The sequence below is a fragment of the Podarcis erhardii genome, assembly GCF_964252035.2.
Source record: "Podarcis erhardii genome assembly, chromosome: 14".
Classification (NCBI taxonomy): Eukaryota; Metazoa; Chordata; class Lepidosauria; order Squamata; family Lacertidae; genus Podarcis; species Podarcis erhardii.
In genome coordinates, this window is record NC_138503.1 from 33,013,047 (window position 1) to 33,039,357 (window position 26,311).

At 46.0% G+C, this 26,311-nt stretch overlaps 1 protein-coding gene and 1 long non-coding RNA gene across 2 annotated transcripts; one reads left to right on the plus strand and one right to left on the minus strand.

The window, feature by feature from the left end:
• The first annotated feature begins 703 nt into the window (after nucleotides 1–703).
• Nucleotides 704–25,351, plus strand: CARHSP1 (calcium regulated heat stable protein 1). Its single transcript, XM_081840348.1, has 4 exons — nucleotides 704–831; nucleotides 13,228–13,397; nucleotides 18,187–18,309; nucleotides 23,658–25,351. The coding sequence occupies exons 2-4, from the start codon at nucleotides 13,237–13,239 to the stop codon at nucleotides 23,818–23,820; spliced, it is 447 nt and encodes a 148-aa protein (XP_081696474.1). The 5' UTR covers nucleotides 704–831; nucleotides 13,228–13,236; the 3' UTR covers nucleotides 23,821–25,351.
• LOC309329508 lies at nucleotides 9,476–16,470 on the minus strand. Its single transcript, XR_014151189.1, has 2 exons — nucleotides 15,959–16,470; nucleotides 9,476–9,619 (listed from the first exon to the last, which is right to left on the minus strand). It is a non-coding gene; the product is annotated as an uncharacterized lncRNA (long non-coding RNA).
• Nucleotides 25,352–26,311: the final 960 nt, after the last annotated feature.

Genomic DNA, 26,311 nt, shown 5'->3' on the forward strand with positions numbered 1-26,311 from the left:
TGGTATAAGTTTTTCTCCTAAGTTAACTCATCCACCAAACCTCCTGCTCCACAGGTAAATATGTGGACAAGATTTATTGAAAACTAATTTGACTCACCTTTTTCGTCTGTGATAATTGTACGCGGCACTGCACTCTCAGTTATTTCTTAGTTTCCCCCTCCCCTCTGTATTGTCTTTTTTATTTATTTTTATTTGTTACATTCAAAATTCTTACTGCATTGAACAACAACAACAAAACAACAACAACACTATGATGGCCATTCAAAGCACATAAATGCAGTTTGTCCCAAATTTTACCCCTGCAAAAGAGGACGTATCCTGGAAAAAGTAGACACATGGCAACCCTATGTCCGGCTCTCTAGCTGCGATTCCTATATTGCAGCGGGCTGGTCTAGAAGATGACTCTTTAGTTCCCTTCCAACTCGGCAATTCTGTGATTCTGAACTCCCTGTAAACCAACAAACCACCAATCTCTACCCCAAGCCTTGGGCAAACCACCTTATCTTCGTTCCTCGTTTTCCTCCGCGTTCTCCAGATTGCAAGCTCCCTCGGGGCAGAGACCTGCCCTCTTGGGGCGAAGCCCCGGGACCCCGAGAAACCTCCGCGCTTAGACCATGCAGCCAGCCAGCTGCGTAAACACACCTCCTGCAGCGGCGCAGGAGTCCCCGCCCCGAGGGGCCTCCCTAGCCGGGGGCTGGCCTTCCCGGAGCCGCTCCACCTCCCGACTGGGGCCCGGGGAAGCGCAGAGGCGCGCGCACTGAACAGCAGCAAGTAAGCAAAGGTGGCAGCAGCTTTTGGCGAGCCCCGGAACCTCTTCGCAGGGGGAGATAGGTAATGTTTGTTTTTTTTTGGATTTTTTTTTTTGTTATTTTATTTTTTGCGCTGAAGGGAGGCTGCAAAGTTGATGGGTGCGTGTGCAACTTTTTTTAAAAAAAGAGGAAGTAGCGTGCGGGTCTACTCGGAAGTAAGCCCCGCTCTTTTAAACGGGGCTTTACTGCAGGGAAAGCGTACCCGGGGTCGGGATCGTAGCCTCAGCTGGGCGCTTGGAGGATGGAGTCAAACTTGCAAGCCGTGGGGGGTCGAGAATGTGGGGACGAGTTGAGAGTAAGGGTGGATATATTGAAGTTTGCAACAAAGAGAAAAGGGGGAGGCAACAGCCCTGGGCGTCTGCAGGGGGACAAGATGGGGGCAGAGACCCCAACTGCGCCCCCGAATATAATCTCCAGATCCCCAGCTTCCATTTGTTTGAAAAGAGCAAGTTTCTAGCATTTGTAGAACCTGAGATATGGGGCGAAATGTGTAAGCGCCGTTCTTCTCGTTTTGGGGAGGTGGAGGAAGTGGCCGCGGTGCTTTACTCCTCTTTGCCGCTCCCGCCCCCCAACACCCGGAAAAATTGCTGCAGGTTCCCCCCCCCCCCCGGACAATCCCACCAAAGGACACAACGAGAATGGTAAGGTAAGAGAAGCAATCACCAATGGGAAATGATACCAGACATTGAAACCTGGGGATTCACTCGTGTTGTGTGCGTGTGTGAAGTTGCTTGTGAGTTGCGTGTGTGTGCCCCCCATTTTTATGGGGGGGTGCAGACAAAGGGTAAAGGCTTTCATTGATTTGGGGTGGGGCGTGTGTAGAGAGGTGCAGGACTTCCCAAACTAATTTAACCCTGGAAGAGTTGATATAAGGGCGGGGAGATGGTCCCTTTGTTTGTGGGGTGAAGTTGGAAGATATTAAAAAGTGTCTTTTTAATCAAAGCAACCTTGTGGCACCTTAAAAAATTCAAGGTGTGTTCTCCTTTCTGAAAATTAAAGGGTCCCACCCCCACCTTCAAGTGGAGGAGGGAATGAAAGGGTTTTTTTAAAAAAGGGACATACTAAAGCTGATGGGGTAAAACATGTTAAGTTAGAATAGCAGTGCTGCCCTAATTATGTCTACTCAGAAGTAAGCCCCATTGAACTCAATGGGACTTGCTCCCAAGTAAGTGGGGTTTAGGATTGCTGCTTCTCTGTTAAAATGGGAGTTTTTATTCCATAGTCATGGGACAACTCCATGCATGTTTGCAGAGAGATAAGTCCTGCTGTGTTGGATGAGGCCTGATCTTTTGTAAATAAAGTTTAGGATTGCTGAATCTGCAAAAATCCTATGCTGCTTACTGGAGAGTAAGCCCCACTGAATTCCACAGGGCCTACTTCTGAGAAGACATGGTTAGGATTGCAGCATTAAAGGTATTTGGATTCAGGGAAAAACATGTTTGATGGGCAGGGGAGCAATAACACAAAGCTGGTATGTTGCATTTTTTAAAAGTAGTATTTTGTGTACGTGTGTAACCTCTTTGCCACTTCAGTTGTGGGGAGTGTGAGAGAACCTGACTTGCAATGGGCAAAACTGAAGGTGAGGAGGCCACAGTTTTCCAGGAAGGAGCTTGGCATCCGTTCTGGGGTTCCAGAAACAATTGGCCAGCCTGATTGTGCAAGTCCAAGGAAGAAGAGGCAAGCCGGCTATTTCCTCCCAGCCCTACTCCCAAGAGAATTGCTACTTATATTTTCTTTTCTCTTGTGGGGCTTTGCCTTTCAATAGCTGCCTAGCAGGCAGGAATTCTACGATTCACCATTCCTTCAAGCAAGGGGACTGCACCTGTTGAGTTTCTGGCTGCAGGAAACTTAACCCAGAAGGTGGCAGCCTGCATCTCTTGAGTGCATTCAAAAGATAATGGTTTCTTCTCCTTGTATCCCGTCCTTCCTCCCAAGGAGCTTCCATGTATCCCCACCCACATTTAATTCTAACAAAAACAATAATATGAAGCAGGTTAGGTTGCACCGTAGTTCAGCTGCAATAATTGAGGGCGGATTTGAACTCTGATCTCCTTGGTCAAAAAGTCTTCTGCATGCTGCCAACTCTGTTTTATAATCATTCACATTTAAAGTTGTGGATTTCAAGTTTTCAAAACAGCTTCACCCACATTAGCTTGGCAATTTGGGCACCAGCCCTGTAATACTGACCAGTCCTGTATATGCAGAGTGTGATGAGAGAAAGAAATATAACATACCCAGGACCAGTGAGTTTGTGACTGATGTGAAATTTGAACTGGAGGTTTGTTTTACACTTTATTGCATTTATGCCCATCTCCCCAGTGTCCTGCATTCATTTTATCATTGCAACAACCCTGTGAGTTAGCCCTAGGCAGATTACAGCCCAGTGTATACACTGTTCTGTAGCTTTATGATGTGTAGTTTCAAGAAGTAGAGACTTAAGTTGCTCTTTTAGACCAACAAGAAATACTAATCATTTATGCCAGGGATGGGCAGACGAGACCAGGGGCAGGTGTCAAACAGAACTCTCTTTCTGGCCCTCAGAACCTTCACCAGGCCACACACTCCTACATACCCTCCAACATTTCTCCCATGAAAATAGGGACATCCCATTCCATAATGATAATTTTACTATTTATACCCCACACATCTTACTAGGTTGCCCCAGCCACTCTGGGAGGCTTCCAACATATATAAAAACATAATAAAAACATTAAACAAACTTCCCTATACAGGATTGCCTTCAGATGGCTTGGGGGTCGGATAACTCCATACCCTCCAACATAGGGACATCCTAAGGAAAAGTGGGACATTCCAGGATCAAATCAGAAACCAGGACGGCTTCTCTAAATCAGGGACGTCCTTGAAAAATAGAGAAACTGGGAGGGTCTGCTCCTACAGGCTTTGCTTTGCACCCTCCTTGAGTGTTTTTCCCTGGCTGGAAGGTGTACCTTAACTCTTATCAAGCCTCTTGTTTGCTTGTATGGAAGATAGAGCTCTGTGTGTGTGCATGGGTACAAACCGGTTTATTGCACTGGAGTTAGTTTCAGCAGATACCTCAGCATGTCTATTCAGAAGTAAATCCTATTGAAATCAGTGGGGCTTAATCCCAGGTTAGTAGGGGGTTAGGACTTATTTACAGGCCTCCTTTGGGAGATAGCTCAAGCAGGGGAAGGTTTTGTGTCATGAAAGCACAATACAATGGTACCTTGGAAGTCAAACTAAATCCGTTCCGGAAGTCCATTCGATTTCCAAAACGTTCGAAAACCAAGGCACAGCTTCTGATTGGTTGCAGGAAGCTCCTGCAGCCAATTGGAAGTCGCGTTGGATGTTTGGGTTCCAAAGAACGGTCGCAAACTGGAGCGCTCACTTCCAGGTTTGCATCATTCAGGAGCCAAAACGTTTGACTTGCAAGGCATTCAGGATCCAAGGTATGACTGTAGAATGGAAAACGAAAGCAGGCAACTTATATGGTCATGGTACAAAACTCTTCAGAATGTTAGGCTGGGTAAAAATAAATAATTCTATATAAGGAAAAAAGCAGCCCAAAACAAAATCTGGCTAAGATCCATTTCTTCCAAGTGATCTTCCCGTTGTTTTTTTAAGCCCCCTAACAAAAGTTGAAGCTTGGGAGTAAGACGTCAATTTAAATATGCAGTAAAAAGTCATAAAAAGCAGTAAAATAGCATTCTGTAATAGGAAATGCAGAATGCAGCAACATACACTCAAACAGGGGTTTCAGCCTGAGGGCCAGAGGTAAAAATGGGTTCAGCAATGAATGAAAATGATACTTTTGTACTGCAGGATGGTTTCTTCACACACTTGCAATCCCTTCCCAGTTCTCTGTCCAGAGAAGCAAAGAGGCACATTCAGCATTCAAGGACACTTTCCAGCCAGGCAAGATCACTCAAGTGGGTGGGTGGGTGTGAATGAGTAGTGGGCTGTGGGGCCTGGACAGGCAGGGAGGGAGGGAGGGCCCGGCAGAGAGGCCTGGGGGGTTGCGTTTGGCTCCTGGGTCCAGGATTTCCCAGCTCTGCATTAGCTAGAGAGAATAAAGCAGCCCTCTCTGGGACATGAAAGCTAACAGCACTGAAGTCTTTGCAACCAGGGTGCCACCACAAAGAAGTCTCTGCACCAGAAGAGCAGTTGACTGACTGCCTATGCAGCTGGCCTTTCATATATCCTTGCTCCTAAAAGATTACTAGAATGCAGTGGTGATCTTTAAAATGCTTGCAAAATACAGTTGATCTTGGCAAGTCCCAGGAAATATGGTAATCTGTCTTGAACCTGATTAAGACTTCTGAATAGTCTTCAAGGGCAGCCCCAATGTACACCCCCCCCCCGACCCAACTGCAGTAGTCAAGCCTTGATGTGACCAGACGGTGGCTATCTGTGTTGAGACTTTCTCCCAATGCAAGAATAACCGTCAAATCAGTATATGAACATTGGTGTAGGAAAAGGGGCTGGATTAATTGAGGGGCTACACATGCAGTGTTGATGGTGAAGATGAGCGGTTTTGGCTTTTTAAAAAGTGGGTGAGGAACCATTGGGTTGCGCGGTGCGTTGAGCGTGGGCTCCTTTTCTGACAACGCAATGAAATGTATCTTAATTGCTAGGTGGAAAAATCTCGTGACAGCTTGTTTGATGAATTGCTGTTGAATCATCGGCATCCGTGCTGAAAGCCTTGTTATTATTGGTATTGTAATAAAGTTATCTCCATCCCCAGGGACTTGGAGTGGGAAGCAATATTTCCCAAGGCCTCAAAGCTTAGTGGCTGGAGCACACACTATGCCTGCAGAAGGTTGGAAGATTCAGGACAGATAAAAGAAAGGACAAGCACATAGTTACACTGTGGAACTCCCTGCCACAGGAGGCCGCAGGATGGCCACCAACTTGGATAGCTTTTTTAAAAAAGGGACAAATTCATGGAGGAGGAGGCTATCAATGGCTTCCAGCCATGATGGCTATGTTCTTTCCCCACTTTTGGGAAAGCAGGATGCCTCTGGATAGCAGTTGCTGGAAGCCAGTTTTGGAAGAGGTGGGAATACTCTTCCTGAGGGATTTCCCCAGGCATCTGGATGGCCTTCCTTCCTGTTACAGCTTGGGCTGGACCAAAGGCCTGATTCAGTATGAGGCAGCTGTCTATGCTCATGGGTGAAATAGTGTTGGATATACAGTGGTACCTCAGGTTATGAACTTAATTTGTTCTGGAGGCCCGTTCTTAACCTGAAATTGTTCTTAACCTGAGGTACCACTTTAGTGAATGGGGCCTCTTGCTGCCGCCGCGTGATTTCTGTTCTCATCCTGAAGCAAAGTTCTTAACCTGAGGTACTATTTCTGGGTTAGCGGAGTCTGTATCCTGAAGCGCCTGTAACCTGAGGTACAACTGTATGAGGAGCAGATGCAACGTGCCTCAGGCCCACTCATGTATCTTTTAAGTGCACCAAATGGCAGAGCCGGCCGGAAACATTTTGCTGCTGGCGGAGACAAAGGTTGGAAGATTCAGGACAGCTAAATTATTCACACAGTACATAAACAGTGGAACTCCCTCCCACAGGAGGCAGTGATGTCTGCCAACTTGGATGTCTTGCAGGTCTCTCAGAAGAGCCACGAGACCAGGGTGCTGGGCAGGATGAACCTTTGGCCTGAACCTGCAGGGCTCTTCTTGTATGTTCTTTTGTTGGTTCGCTTGTCCTGTGTCAGGATAGCCACATTCAGGCATTTTTCTGAGCACACAAGCTCTGTATCCATGGACAGCAGCAGCGGGTATTTAGAGGCACTGAGAGGAGAGGCAGAATATAGCCCTTTTGGCTAGTAGTCATTGATAGCTTCCTTGTTCAGGAATTTGCCTAATTTTCTAGGAAAGACCCCCAAGTTAGTAGCCACCACTGCCCCTTGTGGGAGTGAAATCCCATAGTTAAACTATGCGCTGCATAATGAAGGCCTTCCTTTTGCTTGACCTAAATCTCTAGCATTCAGCTCCATCAGATGCGTCTGAGTTCTCGCGTTACATGAGAGGGAGAAACAACTTTTCTGTGTCCATTTTCTCCTCTGTCGTGTTTCCTCTTGCTCGCCTTTTCTCTGAACTTAAAAGCATGATGGGACTTGGAGTGCGGCAACATCCGGAGATCGCCCAAGTTGAGGAATGTTCTGTTTTCAATCAAGATTACAAGACAGTGCGATGCCATAATAATAATACATTTTGCCTTTTCGCCTGCTTTGTGTTCCTGTCTCAAGGTCTAGAGAAGCATCTCTTTTTACCAAGGCAAGGTTGTTGCTGACATACTTCTAGATAATGCAAGGAGGGGCCAATGGGGTCTCTTTTTCCCTTCACACAGCCGCTGGGCCATGTTGTAGCCAGCCCTCTGTTCATGTTATGATTCTGTGCAGAAAAGCCACCTAATGAGGGCAGGACTCAAGTTTCCTGAGAATCACTGCTTCCATTAAAAAAATAGAAACATACTAGGGGCTGCTTCCCCTGCCCACCAATCCACCAAGCCCCACACTGCAGAAACAGTATAGAGAGACAATCAAGTTTCTAGACCTTATGGTTGTAAAATATATTCTGGAATGTAAATGGGCTGTGTCAGAAGCCAGAGAGATGGGTGGTTAATCTTTCTCATATTTGGTGGGCAGTGCAGCCCTCGCCTTTGAGCCATGACTCTGGCCCAGAAACCTGTCTTAATTTCAAAGAAAACATGTTTCACAATGGTCCAACTTGGTATAAGGGCAGCTTCTTGCGTTCCAAACCTCTTTGGAGGTCCTGCTCTGGGTGCCCCCTATCAAATAAAGTAGGGTGGGTAACAAGGGTGTTTTGTGTGCAGGGGCTTCTTAGTGGTGCCCCCCACCAAGTACAGAGCTTCACCTCACAACATCTTTGTGGTCTTTTGCTCCAGCACTAGACCTTTCTGATCATGCAAGGCATTTATGTTAGCAAATTAACATACTGCTTGATTGTAAAAAAAAAGCCAATGAACCTCAAGCGGTTTACAAAAAGAAGAAAACAATGAAATAAATAAAAACAGTTAAAAACACTCGTGCATAATGTTTTTCAAAACATAATTGAAAACAAAGGTAAGCAAAACCCCAGATCGAAACACATGCAAACACGTCTTTTGTTTAGACAAGCCTGTACAGAACATAGACATGAGTTGTCAGCACGTGTTTTAATATAGTTTATCACTGATTTTAGCATATCGTTGATGGCATTACTCGCCTTCAGGTGTTCTTGACATGTTCCTGGCTGGGATTACACCTTTTTCACATCTGGAGTTGTAGGCTAAGCCAGTGGAGATTGATTTTAATGTTTTGTGCCTATCCTTTGTGCACGCATATAATTTTTGTTACATGTCTTCTCTGTTTCAAAGCACATCTACCTGTTTTGAGCCTGTGCACGTGTTGATCTATAAATATGGTCCCTGTTACCAATGTTTCCTGGCACTCCTCTTCCTCTTGCTTTGCCCATCTCAATTTGAGCAAGAGTCAGGGGTGTGGTTTTGCCACCCGGCCAAGTGGCTTCCCAAACTCCACAGATGTTTCTCTCCTATCTTGTCAGATGGGGTGATATTGTGAGTTCTGAATCAGTTTGCAAGGGAAGACAAAAAGGGATAGAAAAGACTACTTCTGTTATGATCTGAACCCTGCTTACCTGGGAGTAAGCCCCATTGAATTCAGGAGGGCTTCCCTTCTGAGTAGATAGGGTTTCACGAAGGGGAGCGTTGAATAATGTTATTTCCGGGCTTCAGCCTGAAATCGGACCATCCTGGCACACTGAGATATTCTTAATTACTTCATCCAGCTGCTGTATGTAGATTTGGCAAGAGGACTTCTATTGGGAGGAAGGAAGTAGGGTTGTGTCTGTTTCTGGCCTGTGAAAGCATTAAGCAGAGCAAGGGTTGCTTTTTAATTTTTTTTTAATGTAGTCAGATTTGTTGTTAGACTGGTGCTAAAGTCATGAGATTACAGCATGCCTCAGTTAGCAGAATTGGAATTTGCAAATGCAAAGCGCTTAAGCCGTAGCTTTGTCTGAGTTTTTATTCATAGATGCTATATATCAGTCTTCACCAACCTGTTGCGCTCCAGATCTTTCAGGCAGCCACTGCTATAGTTCGAAACATCTGAAGGGTACCCAGTTGGGAAGGTTGATCTGTTTCCTACATTGCAACAGTTTGCTGTGTATCACAGTATTCTTCTTCTCCTCTGATGTTGAAACAGTTTGCTGTGTATTATTCCTCTTCCTGTGACAAATGGCAGAAATCTGTTTTCTTGGTCTGGCCTCGGGGGATCTGGCTGGGAGGGAGACAAAGGCTTCGTTTCCGCTGAACTGCTGCTTGTGTTTTGTGTTCTGAGCAAGCAGGGCAGAGAGCAAGGGAATTGGATAAGCGCTGGCAATTAAGTGAGTCAGCCCGATGCCTCTGTTGTGTTTGCCTTGATGTGTAAACTGAAGGACGACAGCGTGCTATGGAAGCGAAAGAGTAAAACTATGGCTGTTGGTTTTCCCCTCTCTGCACCGCGTGGTTTGTAGAAATCCAGAACCCCTGTGGCAAGAATCGGACTGATGTCGTGTGCTGGAAGCCGCAGGCTGGGCTTTAGCTCATTCATGTTCATGTTTTGCTCTGGGGTGGCCAGAATTTGGTTATTGTTTTGCATCAATAGAAGATCATCCCTGCTTGCCCAGCCAGCCATCCTTATTTATTTGGAATATTTGTAGCTGGCTCTTCATTCAAAAGGTCTCCAAGAGCAGCTTATATACAGGACAGTTCCTGCCTGCAGGTTTCTGGGCAAAAAGCCACACACATAAAAGAAAAAGGGGACTGGGAGGGCAGAGGAAGAATGCAAACTTAGGTAGCGAGTCTGACAGGTTAAATAGTAGTCCATGACCTGCTGGGGTGGAAGTTGTTCAGGGACATGATTACTGCTGGTGTGTGGAATTCACAGAGCTATACGGCTACTGAACATGGGGGCTTCAGGAACGCCAACCTGGCTAATGCTTAAAAGTATAAATAAATATTGGAGTATATACTTTTTGCCCCTCTTGAATAAATACACTACTCAGCTCCCACCCTCCATAATTGCTTCAGTTTGTGTATCAAATCTGCCAAGTGAAGTACTGTGAAGCTTTCCCATAATTGCCCTAGTGGATCGGGCAAACTGCTTGCCTAGATGGCTCTGGAAATTTATGAGCACAGCATGGATATTCTTTCTCTTTCCCCTGTTGTTTGTCTCTTGACATCTGGTATAGTGCCCCTGATAATGCAGGTTCTATTGAGAGCTCTCACCTCCGTTCGGGATAACTTTCTTCTTAAAAGCCTCTCCCCTGGCCATACATTTAAAGCAGGCACACACTAGTTTGTTAAGGGTGCTGGGAATTGCAGCTCTGTGAGGGGTAAACTACAGTTCCCAGGATTGTTTAGGCAGGGGAATGTGCTTTAAATGTATGGTGTATTCACAGAGACAGTATTGCTTAATTTGTGTCAGTTGCTCTGCCCCTTTTCAACTGCCTTACGCCAACTTCCCACTGAGTTTGGACCTTTGGAATCTTAAAGCCATATAAAATATCAAATACTCAGTGTTTGGTCTTTTTTAATTTATGGCACTTCCGATTTTGAACATTATTTACGTATTTAACCATTTGACAATTATTAACAATAATCAATGAAACCCTGCTTCAGATAAAATTCCTTCAGATCATAAATATTCCTGCAGGAAAATATAACTTAACATAACTTAACATTTGCTCTAAAAACAAACCTCAAAACCTACTTGAATTTGCTTTTGTGGGAGATAATTGTTTTCTGGGCCACGCTGCCAAGAGGGAGACTAGTTTTCCCAAAATTTATTTCTGCATTTGCTTGCATATCTCGCTCTTAGATAATATGTTATTTTCGCCATTATGGAGATGGCCCAAACTTTATTAAGCCATTCCTTTCAAGGAGGGAATAACTTAACTTTCCAGTTTTGAGCCGTCAACATTTTGTCTTTTTAACACGTTCTGACTGCTATTTGGTTCTAAGTGTATGTGTGTGTGTTTACAGAGTTACCATGAAGTGTGAGAAATTCCTTGTTTCCAGCAGCATGATGATACTCTCTAGAATTTGATGGTGGGTTGGAGTGAATGCATATTATTCCTCATGGGATCTTGACTTCATTTGTTTTGTCTTTTAAAAGTTTTAACCTCTTCATACCCAGAGCAATTAAACAGAGGATGAGGAGAGAGAGAGAGAGAGAGAGAGAGAGAGAGAGAGAGAGAGAGAGTCTGTTCCCGGATGTTCTCCTACTAATAAGCCATACATTTTTGTTCTTTCACTATTGTTACAAGGGGTGGAAAATTGTCACATTGACATGAGATGTCAGGCAAAGATCCTCTGCATAATTCATGCGATCGTCTATGTGGGAGCTTCATTGACGTTGGATCCGAACTCTCTGTGTTGAATTGGTTTCCTGTTGTGTTTTAGGGCATTTTCACGAGCAAGAGTCTTAGTAACATGTTGTCAGTTCTAACATTATTTATTATTATCATTATTTAGGATAATTATTTGTCGCTTACTGCCAAAAATTTATTTTTGGACTCAAAGTGATTTATAGGTTTGTTTGTTTTTAAAGAAGCATTTTAAAGAAGGGGACACGGGTGGCGCTGTGGGTTAAACCACAGAGCCTAGGGCTTGCTGATCAGAAGGTCGGAGGTTCGAATCTCCACAACGGGGTGAGCTCCCGTTGATCGGGCCCTCTCCTGCCAACCTAGCAGTTCGAAAGCATGTCAAAGTGCAAATAGATAAATACCGTATTTTTCGCCCCATAGGACGCACTTTTTCCCCTCCAAAAATGAAGGGGAAATGTGTGTGCGTTCTATGGGGCGAATGCAGGCTTTCGCTGAAGCCTGGAGAGCGAGAGGCATCGGTGCACACCAACCCCTCTCGCTCTCCAGGCTTCAGGAAGCTATCCGCAAGCCTTGCAAGCCCGGCGGGAGTTCCCGCGGGCTCACAAGGCTTGCGGGCAGCAGCCTGCAGCCCCGGCGAGTGTCCGCAAGCCTTGCGCGCCCGGCGGGAGGTCCTGCCGGGCGCGCGAGGCTTGGGGCGGCAGGCTGCCACCCGAAGCACGCAGAGCCCTCCGGAGGGCTCCCCGTGCTTCGGGCGAGTGTCCGCAAGCCTTGCGCGCCCGGCGGGAGGAGGTCCTGCCGGGCGCGTGAGGCTTGGGGCGGCAGGCTGCCGCCCGAAGCATGCGGAGCCCTCCGGAGGGTACCCTGTGCTTCGGGCAGGTGTGCGCAAGGCTTGGGGCGGCAGCCACGGCTGGGGGGGAATAAATTTTTTTTATTCATTTCCCCCCCCCAAAAAAACGCAAGCTCCGGGGACAGCTGGGAGGCGCAGCGCATCTTCCCGCTGTCCCCGGACCTGGTCTGAAGGCGGGCGGCGGGGAGAAGAGTGCTTCTCCTCGCTGCCGGCCCCACAAGTGCCTGGGGGGGAAATAAATTTTTTCCCCTTTATTTCCCCCCCAAAAAACTTGGTGCGTCCTATGTGCCGGTGCGTCCTATGGGGCGAAAAATACGGTATGTACCACTCCGGCGGGAAGGTAAACGGTGTTTCCATGCGCTGCTCTGGTTCGCCAGAAGCGGCTTAGTCATGCTGGCCACATGACCCGGAAGCTGTCTGCGGACAAACGCCGGCTCCCTTGGCCCATAGAGCGAGATGAGCGCTGCAACCCCAGAGTCGGTCACGACTGGACCTAATGGTCAGGAGTCCCTTTACCTTTAAAGAAGCATATAATACCAGATTAAAATACAACAAAAGATTGCAAAGCACGATTAGCTAAAAGTTCTCAGCCTGCAGTAAGGTAAAAAAGGACACATTCTGCTCTACCCAAAGATGGGCACTAGGGCTGGACAATATAGTGATATATCATCCAAAACCCATATTGTGATATCAGTTTCATAATTTTTGACCTGGCAATATAATTGCGAATCCATGTTGTGTGTGTGTTTGTGCGCATGCTATGCAAAAAACACAATGTGGGAAAAACCGTGAAGCCAGCCAATCGGTATATCACAATGTTTAGCTGGTAATACATCACAGTGTTGAAAACCAGATACAGTGGTACCTCGGTTTTCGAATGTAATCCATTCTGGAAGACTGTTTGACTTCTGAAATGTTCGAAAATGGAAGCATTTACTTCTGGAAAACTCAATACAGAAGCCACGTGGCATGTTCGGGTTCTGAAAAGTGTTCGAAAACCGAAGCAGCTACTTCCAGGTTTTTGGTGTTTGAAAGTGGAAATGTTTGACTTCTGAGGTGTTCGAAAACCGAGGTACCACTGTATCACCCAGCCCTAATGGACACCACCTCAGAGCATCATGAGCCAAAACTAAATTAATGAGAAGATTGGTCAACTAAACTCCTGCTTCTAAAACAAGACCTCCTCTCCTGTTTAGGTCTTTGAAATGTCTTCAGAATCTGCTTCCTCTCATGAGCAGCCTCCGGGATCTCCACGCAGTCTCCGACTCCCAGAAGGGCGGAGAACGAGAGAGCGCTCCCCGTCTCCGATGAGAGGCTACCTCATCCCAAGCCCGCTTCCAACGCGGAGGACGCGCACATTTTCAGCGTGAGTATCAAGGGGAGCAGTTGGGATGGGGTTCTTGACGCAGGATACCCCTGCCCTCCACTTTTCTCAGTCTCCCCTCTCTATTTTGAAATGGGCCTAGGGCAACCATTTAGGCATCACCATGAAAAAATAAAATGAATAAATAGGGTAGGTGGGGTGGGGGGAAAAGGAGGACGCATAATTGCATAACGTTTGCATGTTTATATATGTGTAGATGCAAATGTGGAAATAACAGCCATAATTTAAATAGAATTGCAATACAGCGGAACCTTGATTCTTGAACAGCTAAGTTGACTAACGAATTGGCTCCTGAACACCAGAAACCTGGAAGTAAGTGTTCCGGTTTTCAAACGTTTTTCAGAAGCCAAATGTCCAATGTGGCTTCCGCTTGAGTGCAGGAAGCTCCTGCAGCCAATCGGAAGCTGCGCCTTGGTTTTCAAACGTTTCGGGAGTCAACCAGACTCCTGGAATGAATTAAGTTTGAGAACCAAGGTTCCACTGTACATCTCACTAGGGCTTTTTTTCAGCCGAAACAAGCTGGAACTGCATTGCAGCACCTCTCCCCACGCCATGCTTCTGGCTCAGAAGAAGACTCTCCCTGGAGCTCAAAGAGGACATCCTTTATGAGCACTGGAGAGACAGAGAGGCAGCGGAGCTTCTATGAGGCTCTTCAGCCTTCTGGGCTAACAGCTGACGCGCAGGAAGAAGCCTCCCCTGCTTCAGCTCTGCAAGCCGCCCTGTGTCTCTGGCTTACTCAAGCAAGCAGAAGAGACAGGGCAGCTTGCAGAGCTGACGCACGGGGAAGAAGCTTCTCTGCACTTCAGCTCTGACCATGCATGGAGCTGCCCTGTCCCTCCTGCTTGTGCGGGCAAGCAGGCGGGACAGAGCGGCTTGCAGAGCAGACGCTTAGGGGGCGTTTCTTCCCTGCGCATTAGCTCTGCCCGTTCACAGAGCAGCCCCCTCCCTCTTCCGCTGGTGCAGAAGCAGGAGGGACTGGACAGCGTTCCTGCACATTTCCCTCCCCAGAATAAGAGCACTGCATCTCACCACAGTGGGAATAATGTGATGGCCTCTGTGGTTCAGCCTACTGTCCATCAAGGAGCTAGAACTTCTGATGGGCAATTTCCCATCAAATCCAAAATAAGGAACCAAAAGGAGGCAGATGGACTTCTTCCAATAGAGGGCTGTCCTCTGTCAAGTCGGACACACGGACACCCTAAACGTACCCCAACGCACATACCCAACAAACTCAGCACTGCACTCTCCCTCTTGCCACAGCAATAATGAATAGGGCATTGCTAGAAGCACCTTTTTACCGGTTGCACCGGGTACAGCAGCTGTGACAGTTCCTGGACTGGGAGAATTTGTCCACAGTAGTCCAGGCCTTGTGACTTCAGGACTGGACTACTGCAATGCATTCTGTGTGGGACCTCTGTTGCTCCTGACCCAGAAACTGCAGACGCTGCAGAACAGTTGCTGGCAGCAGGGAGACCCTCATAGATCTGCACTAGTCACTGATTTGTCACCCCGGCAAAGTTCAAGAAGTCACTGTTGGTATATGTAGCCCTTAACAGCTTGGGGCCAGTGAGATCACCTTATTCCATGTGTGCCCACTCTTCCACATCCATCTGCAGAACTGGCAGTGCCACATACTGCCCATTCCACAGGCAAGGAGTCAGTCTTTTAGTGCAGGGCCCCTACACTTTGGAACTCCCTGCCTGTTGACACCAGATAGGCACCTTCGCTGTATTATTTCAGTGCTCATTTAAAACATTTTTGCTTAGACAAGCTTAGGTAAGCCAGACATACTGATGTTGCTATGTTTTAATCTCCTTTATTGCTAATTTCAGGCTTCTAAAACAGTTTTTCATTGTTTTCATCTGTTTTTTATTGTTAATGTTAATATTTCTTGTTAAGCCCCTTAGAGGTTTTGCTACCATAAAGTGGTATAAAAATTTTGTTAGGTAGATAGATGAAATAATAGTAATAACAACAACTGTAATCTAGTGTTGGAATCCATTTTACAGCTGCTTTGGGATAATTTGCTTCTTACCTACTTTTTTGCTTTTAACTTGTTTTTAACTTTTAATGCTTCTACTATATGGTTTTATGTGTTTATTGCTGTGAATCGCTTCAATATACATTTTTATGCTACAGCAATATACAGGTTTTTTAAAATAAATTAATAACAAACAAAAGGCATTCCCACATTGCTGGTGTTGTCTCTGGTTAAAACAAAAAAAGGAGTATGAACACCAGCAACTGGGAAACACTGGCCTGCAAGCGCTCCACTTGGAGAACAGCCTTTACCCAAGGTGTCATGGACTTTGAAGACGCTCGAACTCAGGATGAAAGGGAGAAACGTCATAAGAGGAAGGCACACTTGGCAAACCCTCACCGTGATCAACTGCTGCCTGGAAACCTACTGTGGAAAGGACGTGTGGATTCAGAATTGGCCTCCACAGTCACTTACGGACTCACTGTTGAAACCATGTTTATGGAAGACAATCTTACTCAGCTACGAGTGACCGCCAAAGAAGACGACAACTCTGGTCACTCACCTTTGCAGGCCTCGCCCTGCCTGCTTCCTTCTGTGATCACCTCCATACAGCCCACCCAAGAAGCAGTTACTCTGGCTGTAGATGTTTGTGAGGTCACTGTAGATTTCCACTGAGAGTTGGTCTTGCTGAGACAAATCCCTGATATGCAACCCCCTCCTCCATCCTGCAAAATACGGAATTGAGCAGCAGAGTGTAATCTCTCAGCTGTAAGCTGGGTGTGTCACTGGCTGAATCCCCTGGGGCTCTGAAGGTTAGCTCAGCTTGCAGCTGAATGACATTATGACAAGCGGGGAAGTACAAATGACTCTGGGATGGCTGGCTATGTCACAATCGCACACAGGCCAGAAGCTCAGAAATTGTGTTGAGAGCAGGGAGGTGGCGGGCGGGCGGGGAAGCGAGAGGGCATGGGAGCAGAACGTCCTACCATGCTCTGTAGAAAGTTGTGCCCTCTCTCACTCAAGGCAGGCGGGCTTCTCCATGGCGTCGGAAAGTCTTAGGTCCAGTTCGTCAAGGTGAGGAAGGCGGCAGAAGGATATTGCAGATTTTGGGGAAGATTCAGAAAAAAAGGGGAGACCAAAAGGGTCCAGGGGATGGAGAGGCTCCCCGGATGCAGAGTTTGGGAATTTTTAGTTTAGGGAAAAGGCGAGTACGGAATATTATAGAATTATGCATGGCGTGGAGGGAACAGATAGATGGAGAACCCTTTTTCTCGCCCCCACTAGAAGCTGAGGGGGACATGCAGGGAAGCTGAATGCTGGAAGATTCAAGACAGATAAAAGGAAGAACTTCTTCACGCTGCACAAACTATGGAACTCGCTGCTGCAGGGAGGCAGTGATGGCCACCAACTTGGATGGCTTAAGCAGAGGATTAGGCAAAATCATGGAGGAAGATAAGGCAACTGTCAATGGCTGCTAGCTGTGATGGCTATGCTTATGAATACCGCAAGAGGGGAGAGTGCTGTTGAACTCTGGTCCTGCTTGTAGGTTTCCCAGAAGAGGCACCTGGTTGGCCACTGTGAGAACAGAAGCTGGTCTAGGTGGGCCATTGGCCTGATCCAGTAGGTTCTGATGATGTTCTGATGATCTTAGAAGGGCATGTCTTCAAGGCCAGTTATGAGCTCTGCTTTGTCCTTGGATGATTCTGACACTCTTTCCCAGATTCTGATTCCTTCCTACAAATGTAAGAAGCTGCCTTATACTAAATCGGACCATTGGTCCATCTAGCTCAACAGCTCTTTCAGACAGTTCAGTTCTCGGTGTCTCCAGGTAAGGCTCGGAAGAGCCTCTTGCCTCAATCCCAGGAGAGCTGCTGTCAGTCATTGTTGATGACTGGGTGCTAGATTGGCCCCTGGTCTGGCTCAGTGTAAAGCAGTTCCCTGTGGGTTGCATTTGATGTTTATCCAACTCTTGAGTAGACCCTCTTAAATAGATGGGCATGACTAATCAAAGCCCATCAAGTTCAGCAGGTCTACTCTGAGTATCATGTAGTTGGATGCATCTCTATGGGTGAGATTCACTTAGAAGCCCTGCATGAGGGCATCTGTTTGCGTAGCAGGGCTCCCCACCCCCTGGAATTGGCTTGTGGGGGGATTGGGGGAACCCACAGAACAGCACACTGGAGGGGGGTTCTGGCAAACAGATGGAATATTTGTAATAGCATGGTGTTGAATTTCACCTTATTTTCCTAAAAAGAACACTACATTCTATAGCATCGTGCCCAGTTCTCTCTTGAAAATCTGAATTCTGCTACCTGCATACATCTGCCTGATTTCTCCTCATTTTGCATTGTTTGTTAAGAATGTAGGGATACAGGGAAGCTGCCCTGTGCCATGTTTGACCATTAGTCCATCCAACTTAGTATTGCCGGAGGCAAACCAGGGTTTTCGGTAGGTTTCCCTCTGAGCCCTACCTGAAGATGCCGGGATCATAGCTGTGGCCTTCTGCGTGTGAAGTGTGTGCCCTGCCATTTTCCTTCTGCTGGTTGTAAGTGGGTGATGAGTAGTTTCATAGGACATTGAAGCACCCTGTGGCATCACTTGAACTCTTATTCATGCTTCTCTCAGGCTTCTCAGCTTTCAGCAGGCATTTTGCCCATGCGCTTTCCCCTATATGGACAAGAAACTTGACTTTTAGAAGCAGCCACATTAATTCCCAAGAAGCTGACTTCTGCGCCCTAATGTAAGAAGAGGTGGAGAATGGTTTTCTGAACTTGCTTTTGTTCCTCACAGGACGACGAGAGCCTCTGAAGGGCCTACCTACAAGGGTGTGTGTAAATGTTTCTGCCGCTCCAAGGGCCATGGCTTCATCACGCCTGTTGATGGCAGTCCAGACATCTTTGTGCACATTTCTGAGTAAGTGCGGGGGGGGGGGGGGTTGGTGGATTTGCCCTTCATCTTTTCATCCTGAGGGCTGCATTATTCCCATCAGGGCAACCTTCTGGGGACCACATGTCAGCAGTGGCAGGGCCAGATTTAGGTTTGATAAGGCCCTAAACTCCTGAAGGTAATGGGGCCCTTTATATGTCCAGCTGTCCTTTGTCAGCAACAAATTGTCGCTGTTTTTGTGTGTTGAATATATGCTATATGGTAATTTATGGACCTACTAGGTATCTAAAGCCATTTGCACATGTTGCTGTGCAACCAGTCCATGCAGAATGTAGGCACCCTATATATAGAAATGAGCAAACCAGTGATATTTTAGGGAGCAGGCTAGCAGGTGGGGCCCATTACTTACATCATAAGAGCCTACACAACACAAAACATTATTGCTGTTTGTAGGTTTTCTTTTGTTTTTTATCTTATATTTTGGAAATGTACATCCAGTCTTTTTTTCCTTTAATTTTTTTGGGGGCCCCCAAGAGAGTGGGGCCCTAAGCTATAGCTTGTTTAGCTTATACGTAAATCTGGCACTGAGCAGTGAGCAAGGGCCAGAGGCAAGGCTGGCGGAGCAATGAATGTAAATTTTACCTTTGCAAAGTCAGTAGTTTTCTGCACACTCTTACATGCCACACTCCACCCAAGGCAAGCAAAATGCATGATCAGAATTCAAGGACACATCCCAGCAGCCAGGCAAGAATGCTTGTGGTGCAGAGCAGGGGGGCAGGGTGATGGCCTGGGGAGGACGAGATGAAAAGAGTCCTCACCTTTGCCCTAGAATGAAGCTGAAGCCATGGTTTGTCACTGGCTTACCAAGCTTCATTTGTCTCTTATCTATGACTCAGCAGTACGTGCAAATCTGGCCCCCTTTCTTAACTGTGGTTTGTACTGCTAAGCCACAAAGGCCAGAGGCCAAGAGCAGCTGGAAACCCAAGCAAGCTGTGGAGAAGCAAGCCTTGGTCTGCGTGATTGTCTTTCGGACAACTCGTGGCTAATCTGTGGTTTGCTGAACACAAAGGATAGGCTTAGCATTGGCTTTCCCAGGCTTCTGAGTTCATTGACCCCTGGATGAGATATACCGTATTTTTTGCACCATAACACTCACTTTTTTCCTCCTAGAAAGTAAGGGGAAATGTCTGTGCGTGTTATGGAGGGAATGCCTACGGGTGGCGGGGGGATCTGCTGCAGTCATGAGCAGAGGATCCATGGTTCCCCTTCCTTCCCTCCTCTGTGGCTCGCTTTGAAACAGCAAAGCGGGAGAAGAGCCGCTGAGTGGGGAGGAGAGAGGGACAGAGAGCCTGCTTCTTTAAAGGAGCAAAGCAGGAGAGGAGAGGAGCCGCTTACACTTGTGTAAGCGGCTCCTGTCCGGTTGGTTCCTTTAAAGCAAGCAGGCTCTCTGTCCCTCTCTCCTCCCCACTCAGCTTGCTAAATAGCAGCAAAGTTTTTCAGCTCGCTAAACCGGGATGAGCGGGGAGGAGGGAGAAAAGCAGAGCCTGCTTGCTTTAAAGGAGCAAAGTGGGAGAGGAGAAGAGCCTTCTCCCCTTATACCCCTCTTCTTCTTCATTATTAGCAGCATCCTTCTCCACCCACCCCACGCGTGCTCCTTGTCCCTTTAGTGCTTTTCCTTCCCTCCCCACTTAAAACGTGGTTACAAAGCACGGATCCACATGGGTCCTCAGGATTTTTGCACTGGGTCACCCCAAATTCACCATCAGATCACATAGCATGTCCATGGCTACATCTTGCACCAAAAAAATCACGTACCCACTGTTGCCTGGGGTGCAAAAACATGGTTACAAAGCATGGATCCACATGGATCCTCAGGATTTTTGCATTAGGCTACTCTAAACTCACTGTCAGATCACATGTCTGTGGCCACAGCATGAACCACAAAAATCATACATCCACTGTTTTGTGTAGAATATTTTTTTTCTTGTTACAGATAGGTAGCCGTGTTGGTCTGCCATGGTCAAAACAAAATAAAAAAATTCCTTCCAGTAGCACCTTAAAGACCAACTGAGTTAGTTCTAGGTATGAGCTTTCGTGTGCATGCACACTTCTTCAGATACACACTGTTGTTCTTCAGATCCACTGCAGAACAACAACCACCCTCCCAACAGAACACTGACCACCAACTACCACCGAAAAAGTGTTACACAAAAAGGGACTCCACATGGACCCCTCCTGATGGACGCAACACCACACTGGACTTGTACATTGACTGCTTCCGCCACAGAATCCAAACAGATGTGACCAGAAAACACCATCGCTTACAACAAAATCTAAACCATGCCGAAAGGAGAGCCATAGATAATCTCAGAAACAACCCAGACATTATAATTAAAGAAGCGGACAAAGGTGGAGCGGTCGTCATCATGAACAAAACTGACTACATTCAGGAGGCTCACAGACAACTTTCCAATACCGCCTTTTACATAAAATTGGACTCAGACCCCACACAAGAATACAAAAAAGAACTGAACAAGATTGTTAAGGAGCTACCCCCACACATCCAAGAACAGATCCTCACAAACACACCAACAGAACCTCGACCAGGAACTTTCTATCTTCTACCTAAAATACACAAACCAGGAAATCCAGGACGCCCCATCATTTCAGGTATTGGCACTATTACAGTGGGTGTCTCCGGTTATATGGACTCTGTTCTGAAACCATATGCCATCAGTGCTCCCAGCTATGTACGTGACACCACAGATTTTCTGAGGAAAATACAATCTTTAAATAATCTTCCCAACAATACTATACTAGCTACTATGGATGTGGAATCTCTGTATACCAATATCCCACACAACGATGGTTTACAAGCTATAAGGAATACCATTTCAGATAAAACCACAGCGGACTTTGCTACCAAACTCTGCCAATTTGTCCTTACCCACAACAACTTCAAATTCGGTGATGACCTGTTCCTTCAGATCAGCGGCACAGCAATGGGCACCCGCATGGCCCCACAGTATGCCAACATCTTCATGGCGGATTTAGAACAACGTTTCCTAAACTCCTACCCACTCAAACCTCTCTTGTACCTGCGATACATTGATGATATTTTTATCATCTGGACACATGGTCAACAGACCCTGGACACCTTCCACCAGAAATTCAATGATTTTCACCCCACCATCAACCTAACAATGAATCAATCTATGCAAGAAATACATTTTTTGGACACTACTATAAAAATACAGGATGGGCGCATAGACACCACCTTATACCGTAAACCAACTGACCGACAAACATATCTACATGCCTCTAGCTACCATCCCAAACATACCAAACAGTCCATTGTATATAGCCAGGCACTACGTTACAGCCGCATCTGCTCCAATTCTACAGACAGAGACTCTCACCTAAGAGATCTACAGCAAACCTTTTTAGAACTAAAATACCCAGCAGATGAAGTTAGACAACAGATCAACAGAGCCAGACTGATACCCAGAGAGAACTTGCTGCAAGACAGACCCAAAAAAGAAAATAACAGAACACCTCTAGTCATCACATACAGCTCCCAAGTTAAAACAGTACAACGCATCATCAGAGATCTACAACCTCTCCTGGACAATGACAGTTCTCTTTCTCAAGCTCTGGGAGGAAGACCTTTCATTGCCTCCAGACAGCCCCCCAATCTTAAACAACTCCTAACCCACAATAATACTATAACCAGACTTAACACGGACACTGGCACCAGAGCCTGCAATAAACCCAGATGCCATCTTTGCTGCCACATACACCCGGACAACACCATTACTGGCCCCAACAACATCACACATACCATCTCGGGACTATTTAATTGCTCATCGTCTAACATTGTGTATGCCATAAAATGCCAACAGTGTCCTTCAGCTCTCTATATTGGACAAACAGGCCAGACCTTACGCCAAAGAATAAATGGACATAAATCCGACATCAGGAACCACAAGACAGAAAAACCAGTAGGAGAACACTTCAATCTCCCAGGACATTCTATACAAGATCTCAAAGTAGCTGTTCTATTACAAAGGAATTTCAGAAATAGACTGGAAAGAGAAGCTGCTGAATTGCAACTTATCACCAAACTTAAAACTATGGAGAGACCTGGTTTGAATAAAGACATTGGATTCTTATCTCATTATACATGACAAAGCCATTTTCCACCTTCTCACCCCTTGCTTTTTCCTGTTAGACCTATTGCAGTCGTTAAGAGTCGTCAACAGGCTCATCGCAGCTATCTGCCAATCACCCACTGTGTATCTGAAGAAGTGTGCATGCACACGAAAGCTCATACCTAGAACTAACTCAGTTGGTCTTTAAGGTGCTACTGGAAGGAATTTTTTTATTTTTTTTCTTGTTTTCCTCCTCTAAAAACTACGTGTGTGTTATGGTCGGGTGCGTGTTATAGAGCGAAAAATACGGTATAACATTGCCATCGACTGCACCACAACTTCTTAGTCATGTAAATGAAGCAAAGTCATGAAATATCAACATTGATGAATCACCAGTCACTGTGTATTGTGGAATCATTAAGATACAGAAGTGGCAAAGGAGGTGTATTCTGTACATGCCCATGACCTTTATTTCTGAGACTCAAATTTCCCTATTATTATTATTATTGGAGCATTATGATGATTATGATTTACCCACTTTCACCCCAAGGTCCCAGTGTGGGTTACAACAATTAAAGCCCAGTGATAAAACAGTTTTGAACAGGTTACAACCACAGAAACAGGGTGGGTCCTAAGAAACACAGTTCATACACTTGTTTTCCATCCCCAGGGGTGAGTGAGTAAATATCGAGCACTTTGGGGAAACCACAGTTTAGTGTGAACCAGATGAATGAATAAAAACATTCTTGTGGGTTCTATGTTCCCTTTTTTGCATTTGTGGCTTTGGGGCATGACCAAGTTGGGAGGACAAAGTCCTGTGATGGGATGAATGGTTCATCTAGCCCAGTAGTTCCCAAACTTTTTGGGATTACCGCTCCCTTGGTTCCATAAACGCATCCCCAGTGCCCCTTACCCTACCCTATAAGAAGCATTATTCAGCGAACAGCAGTTTGCATGACTCACTAAGGAAGAGAACAACACAGTGAAATTCTAAACAGTAACGATTGATTGCACATTTATTCAAAATCCAATTGAAACAATTCAGTTGGAACAAAATAAACCAAATGGATGACCTTGATCCAGTCAGTCTGGGAGCCATTGACCCCTCCAGAGACCCCCTGCTGCCCCCTTGCCTCTTTGGGAATCCCTAGGGGATGCCACCCACTTGGGGAATCACTTGGGCAATTATTTTGTTTTGTATCTTCTCCCCCTGCCTCCCGAAAGCATTGAAGGAGAATATGTCCCGGTGACCGGGGATGAAGTCACCTACAAGGTGTGCACCATCCCTCCGAAGAACGAGAAGCTCCAGGCCGTGGAGGTGGTCATCACTCACCTCGCTCCGGGGATAAAGCACGAGACGTGGTCAGGAAACGTGATCAACTCCTAGGCTGCCCTGACGCCAAAGCCGCCCTGATCGAGGAAATGCTGGACTTTCGGTATTGTTCAACAACTGATACTGACTTGAGACTTGACAGACGAGTTTTCTGCGTATTGAGTGAGGTGGAAACACCATTGTAATGGGGGTCCAAAGGTGGCCAGAGTAACGCCCCCGCTTTTATAAAAAAAAAAAATTAAAAAACCGCAAACGGCACAACACTTAAATTTGACCAAGAAGACGGGATTTAGTTACGGCTTTGCTTTTTTTTTTTTTTTTTACCAGCACGTGTAGATACCCAAAGGCCTTAGAAAGACTTAACCAAAACATAACAAAATGGCACAGGTGCCATCTCTCCAGATGATCGGGAGCATGACTTGGAGCCTGTAAATTTTCGGTTTTGGTGGGGACTCTGCATGGCAAGGGATACCAGCATTGCCTGGTAGATCACCCCATGGAGAACTTTTCTGCTTGACACCATGGACACCATGGGGTCTCACCAGTCTTAATGAGCAACAGCACTGTGAAATTTGCCTGTCATCGTAGAAGTCATCTGCTGGTGAGATCCACTTTCCTAGAAACATAGGAATTCTCCTGGTGTGCCCTCTGGGTTTCTAGGTCCAAGGAAGTCCCCTCAATGGAGTACCTGGGGGAAGCCCTAGCTGGAAACACCTTTCCCTTCTTTTGATTTTGTGCTAGCAGAAAAGCACAGCCCACCTCAACATTTCATATATAAACATCTGAGACGCGAGAGTAGTGTCTGCCGTGGTTAGCTTGTAATTTGGGTTGATGAAAACTTTCAGGGTTTTTTCTTTTAAAAAACCAGCTCTTGATTTTTATGTCCTCCTTGGCCCCGTTTGCACAACTCACACCAAACCATGGTTTGCTAAACAAACTACAGATTTGTCCCATGGACGATAAAACAAACCCATTGCTTGTTTCTCTAAAATGTGGTTTGTTTTCCAGCTGGTCTTTTCTAGTAGCTTGGCAAGTGTTTGTGGTGGGTTGACTAACCAAACCTTGCTTTGGGGACGGTGCTGGCTTTCTTTGTGACACCAAGCCACAGTTAAAACAAACCAAGGGTTGCGAGTCAGTGACAAACCATGGCTTCAGCTTGTGGTTTGTTGGCAGTAAAGAAGCCATAGGCAATCCCCCAAACAGGGTCCAGATGGTCAGGTAAACAACAGTTTTAGTAAACCATGGCTTAGTAGGAGGAAAACAAGCCACTGTATGTCACGTGAACTGGTTTGATGTTTGAATCCTTTTGGTGCATTTCTTCAGCTGGCAAAGTATATTATTTTTAGTTAGTGATGTGTGTGTGTTTAATGCACAGCTAGCTAATTCCTGCCTCCAACTAGGTTTGTAGCTAAACCATATTTCAACCATATTTTATTTCAATGCCATCCAGTTGTTGTTTTTTTCCTAGTAGAAAATGTTCTGAACAGTACATATGTGTGTTGTGTTCCCTTCTCAAACTCCCTAACAGCTGGAAATCTTTGGGGAAAATAAATAAAAAGGTTGGAGTGAATCTCCTCTTCTGGAATTGTGTGAAAGGCATCTGTAATCATTAGATTCGTTCTGGCCTCTAGTCCAGTATTTTAGCTACTGCAACACAATGGCTCTCAAGCAGGGACTGTCAAGAGACCAGAATTGCTCAATCTCCTTTTTTTATTATCTGCTAACACCAGAGAGACACAAGACTGCCAAGCCAGCCAGACATGAGAGAAGAAATTAAACTCTCTTCATTCGCTGCAGCCCCGGACATTGAGATACTGCAGGAGTTGTTATCGTTGTGACTGTTTTTCGTTTTTCTTGCCATGCTAGATATAGAACTGGCCTCTTATGTTTTCAACCGGATCAGGTAAACAGATCTGCTTGTGACAAGGCCACACTGTCTGCAACTTTAGCTGTTTCATTAGAACCTCTGTCCCATTGATCTCAACGTCGCCGCTCCTATGAATCATTTACATTGCGTTTTAAATGTCTGGCAAGTTATTTTACATTACTGCGGCCTGCAAGGGGCCTGCAGGCTACTAACATGCATTACTTGAGCGAGTCTGGGCTGAGGAGGAGGAAAAGTGGCTTGGCCCAGACTGAGTTTGTGCAAGATGAAATTTTAATTGCCACTTTCGTAATTTCCACTTCACTGCACCAAAGCTTTCTTCCAAGTAAGGCAGCAAACCCCATGCACATCAGCTTCATGGGCAAAGAGCTAAAGGATCTGGTTAAAGATGTGCTTAGGATCACAGTACCATCTCAGCTGTAACCTGACTTTATCCTCTTTTACATCAGGGGTTCCCAGATGTGGTTCATGAGCTTCACTTAGGTAGTCTTGTGTGTCTGTAGGATCATGGTTGAAGATGGGAGGTGGCACGTTCACTGCGTTAAATAATACATATTGGTTTTAATTGTTTTAATTGCTTCCTGGATTGTATTTTATTGTCTTACAGCTTGAATGCCACATCATTCAAACTGTAATACAATAAAATACAATATCTAAGGA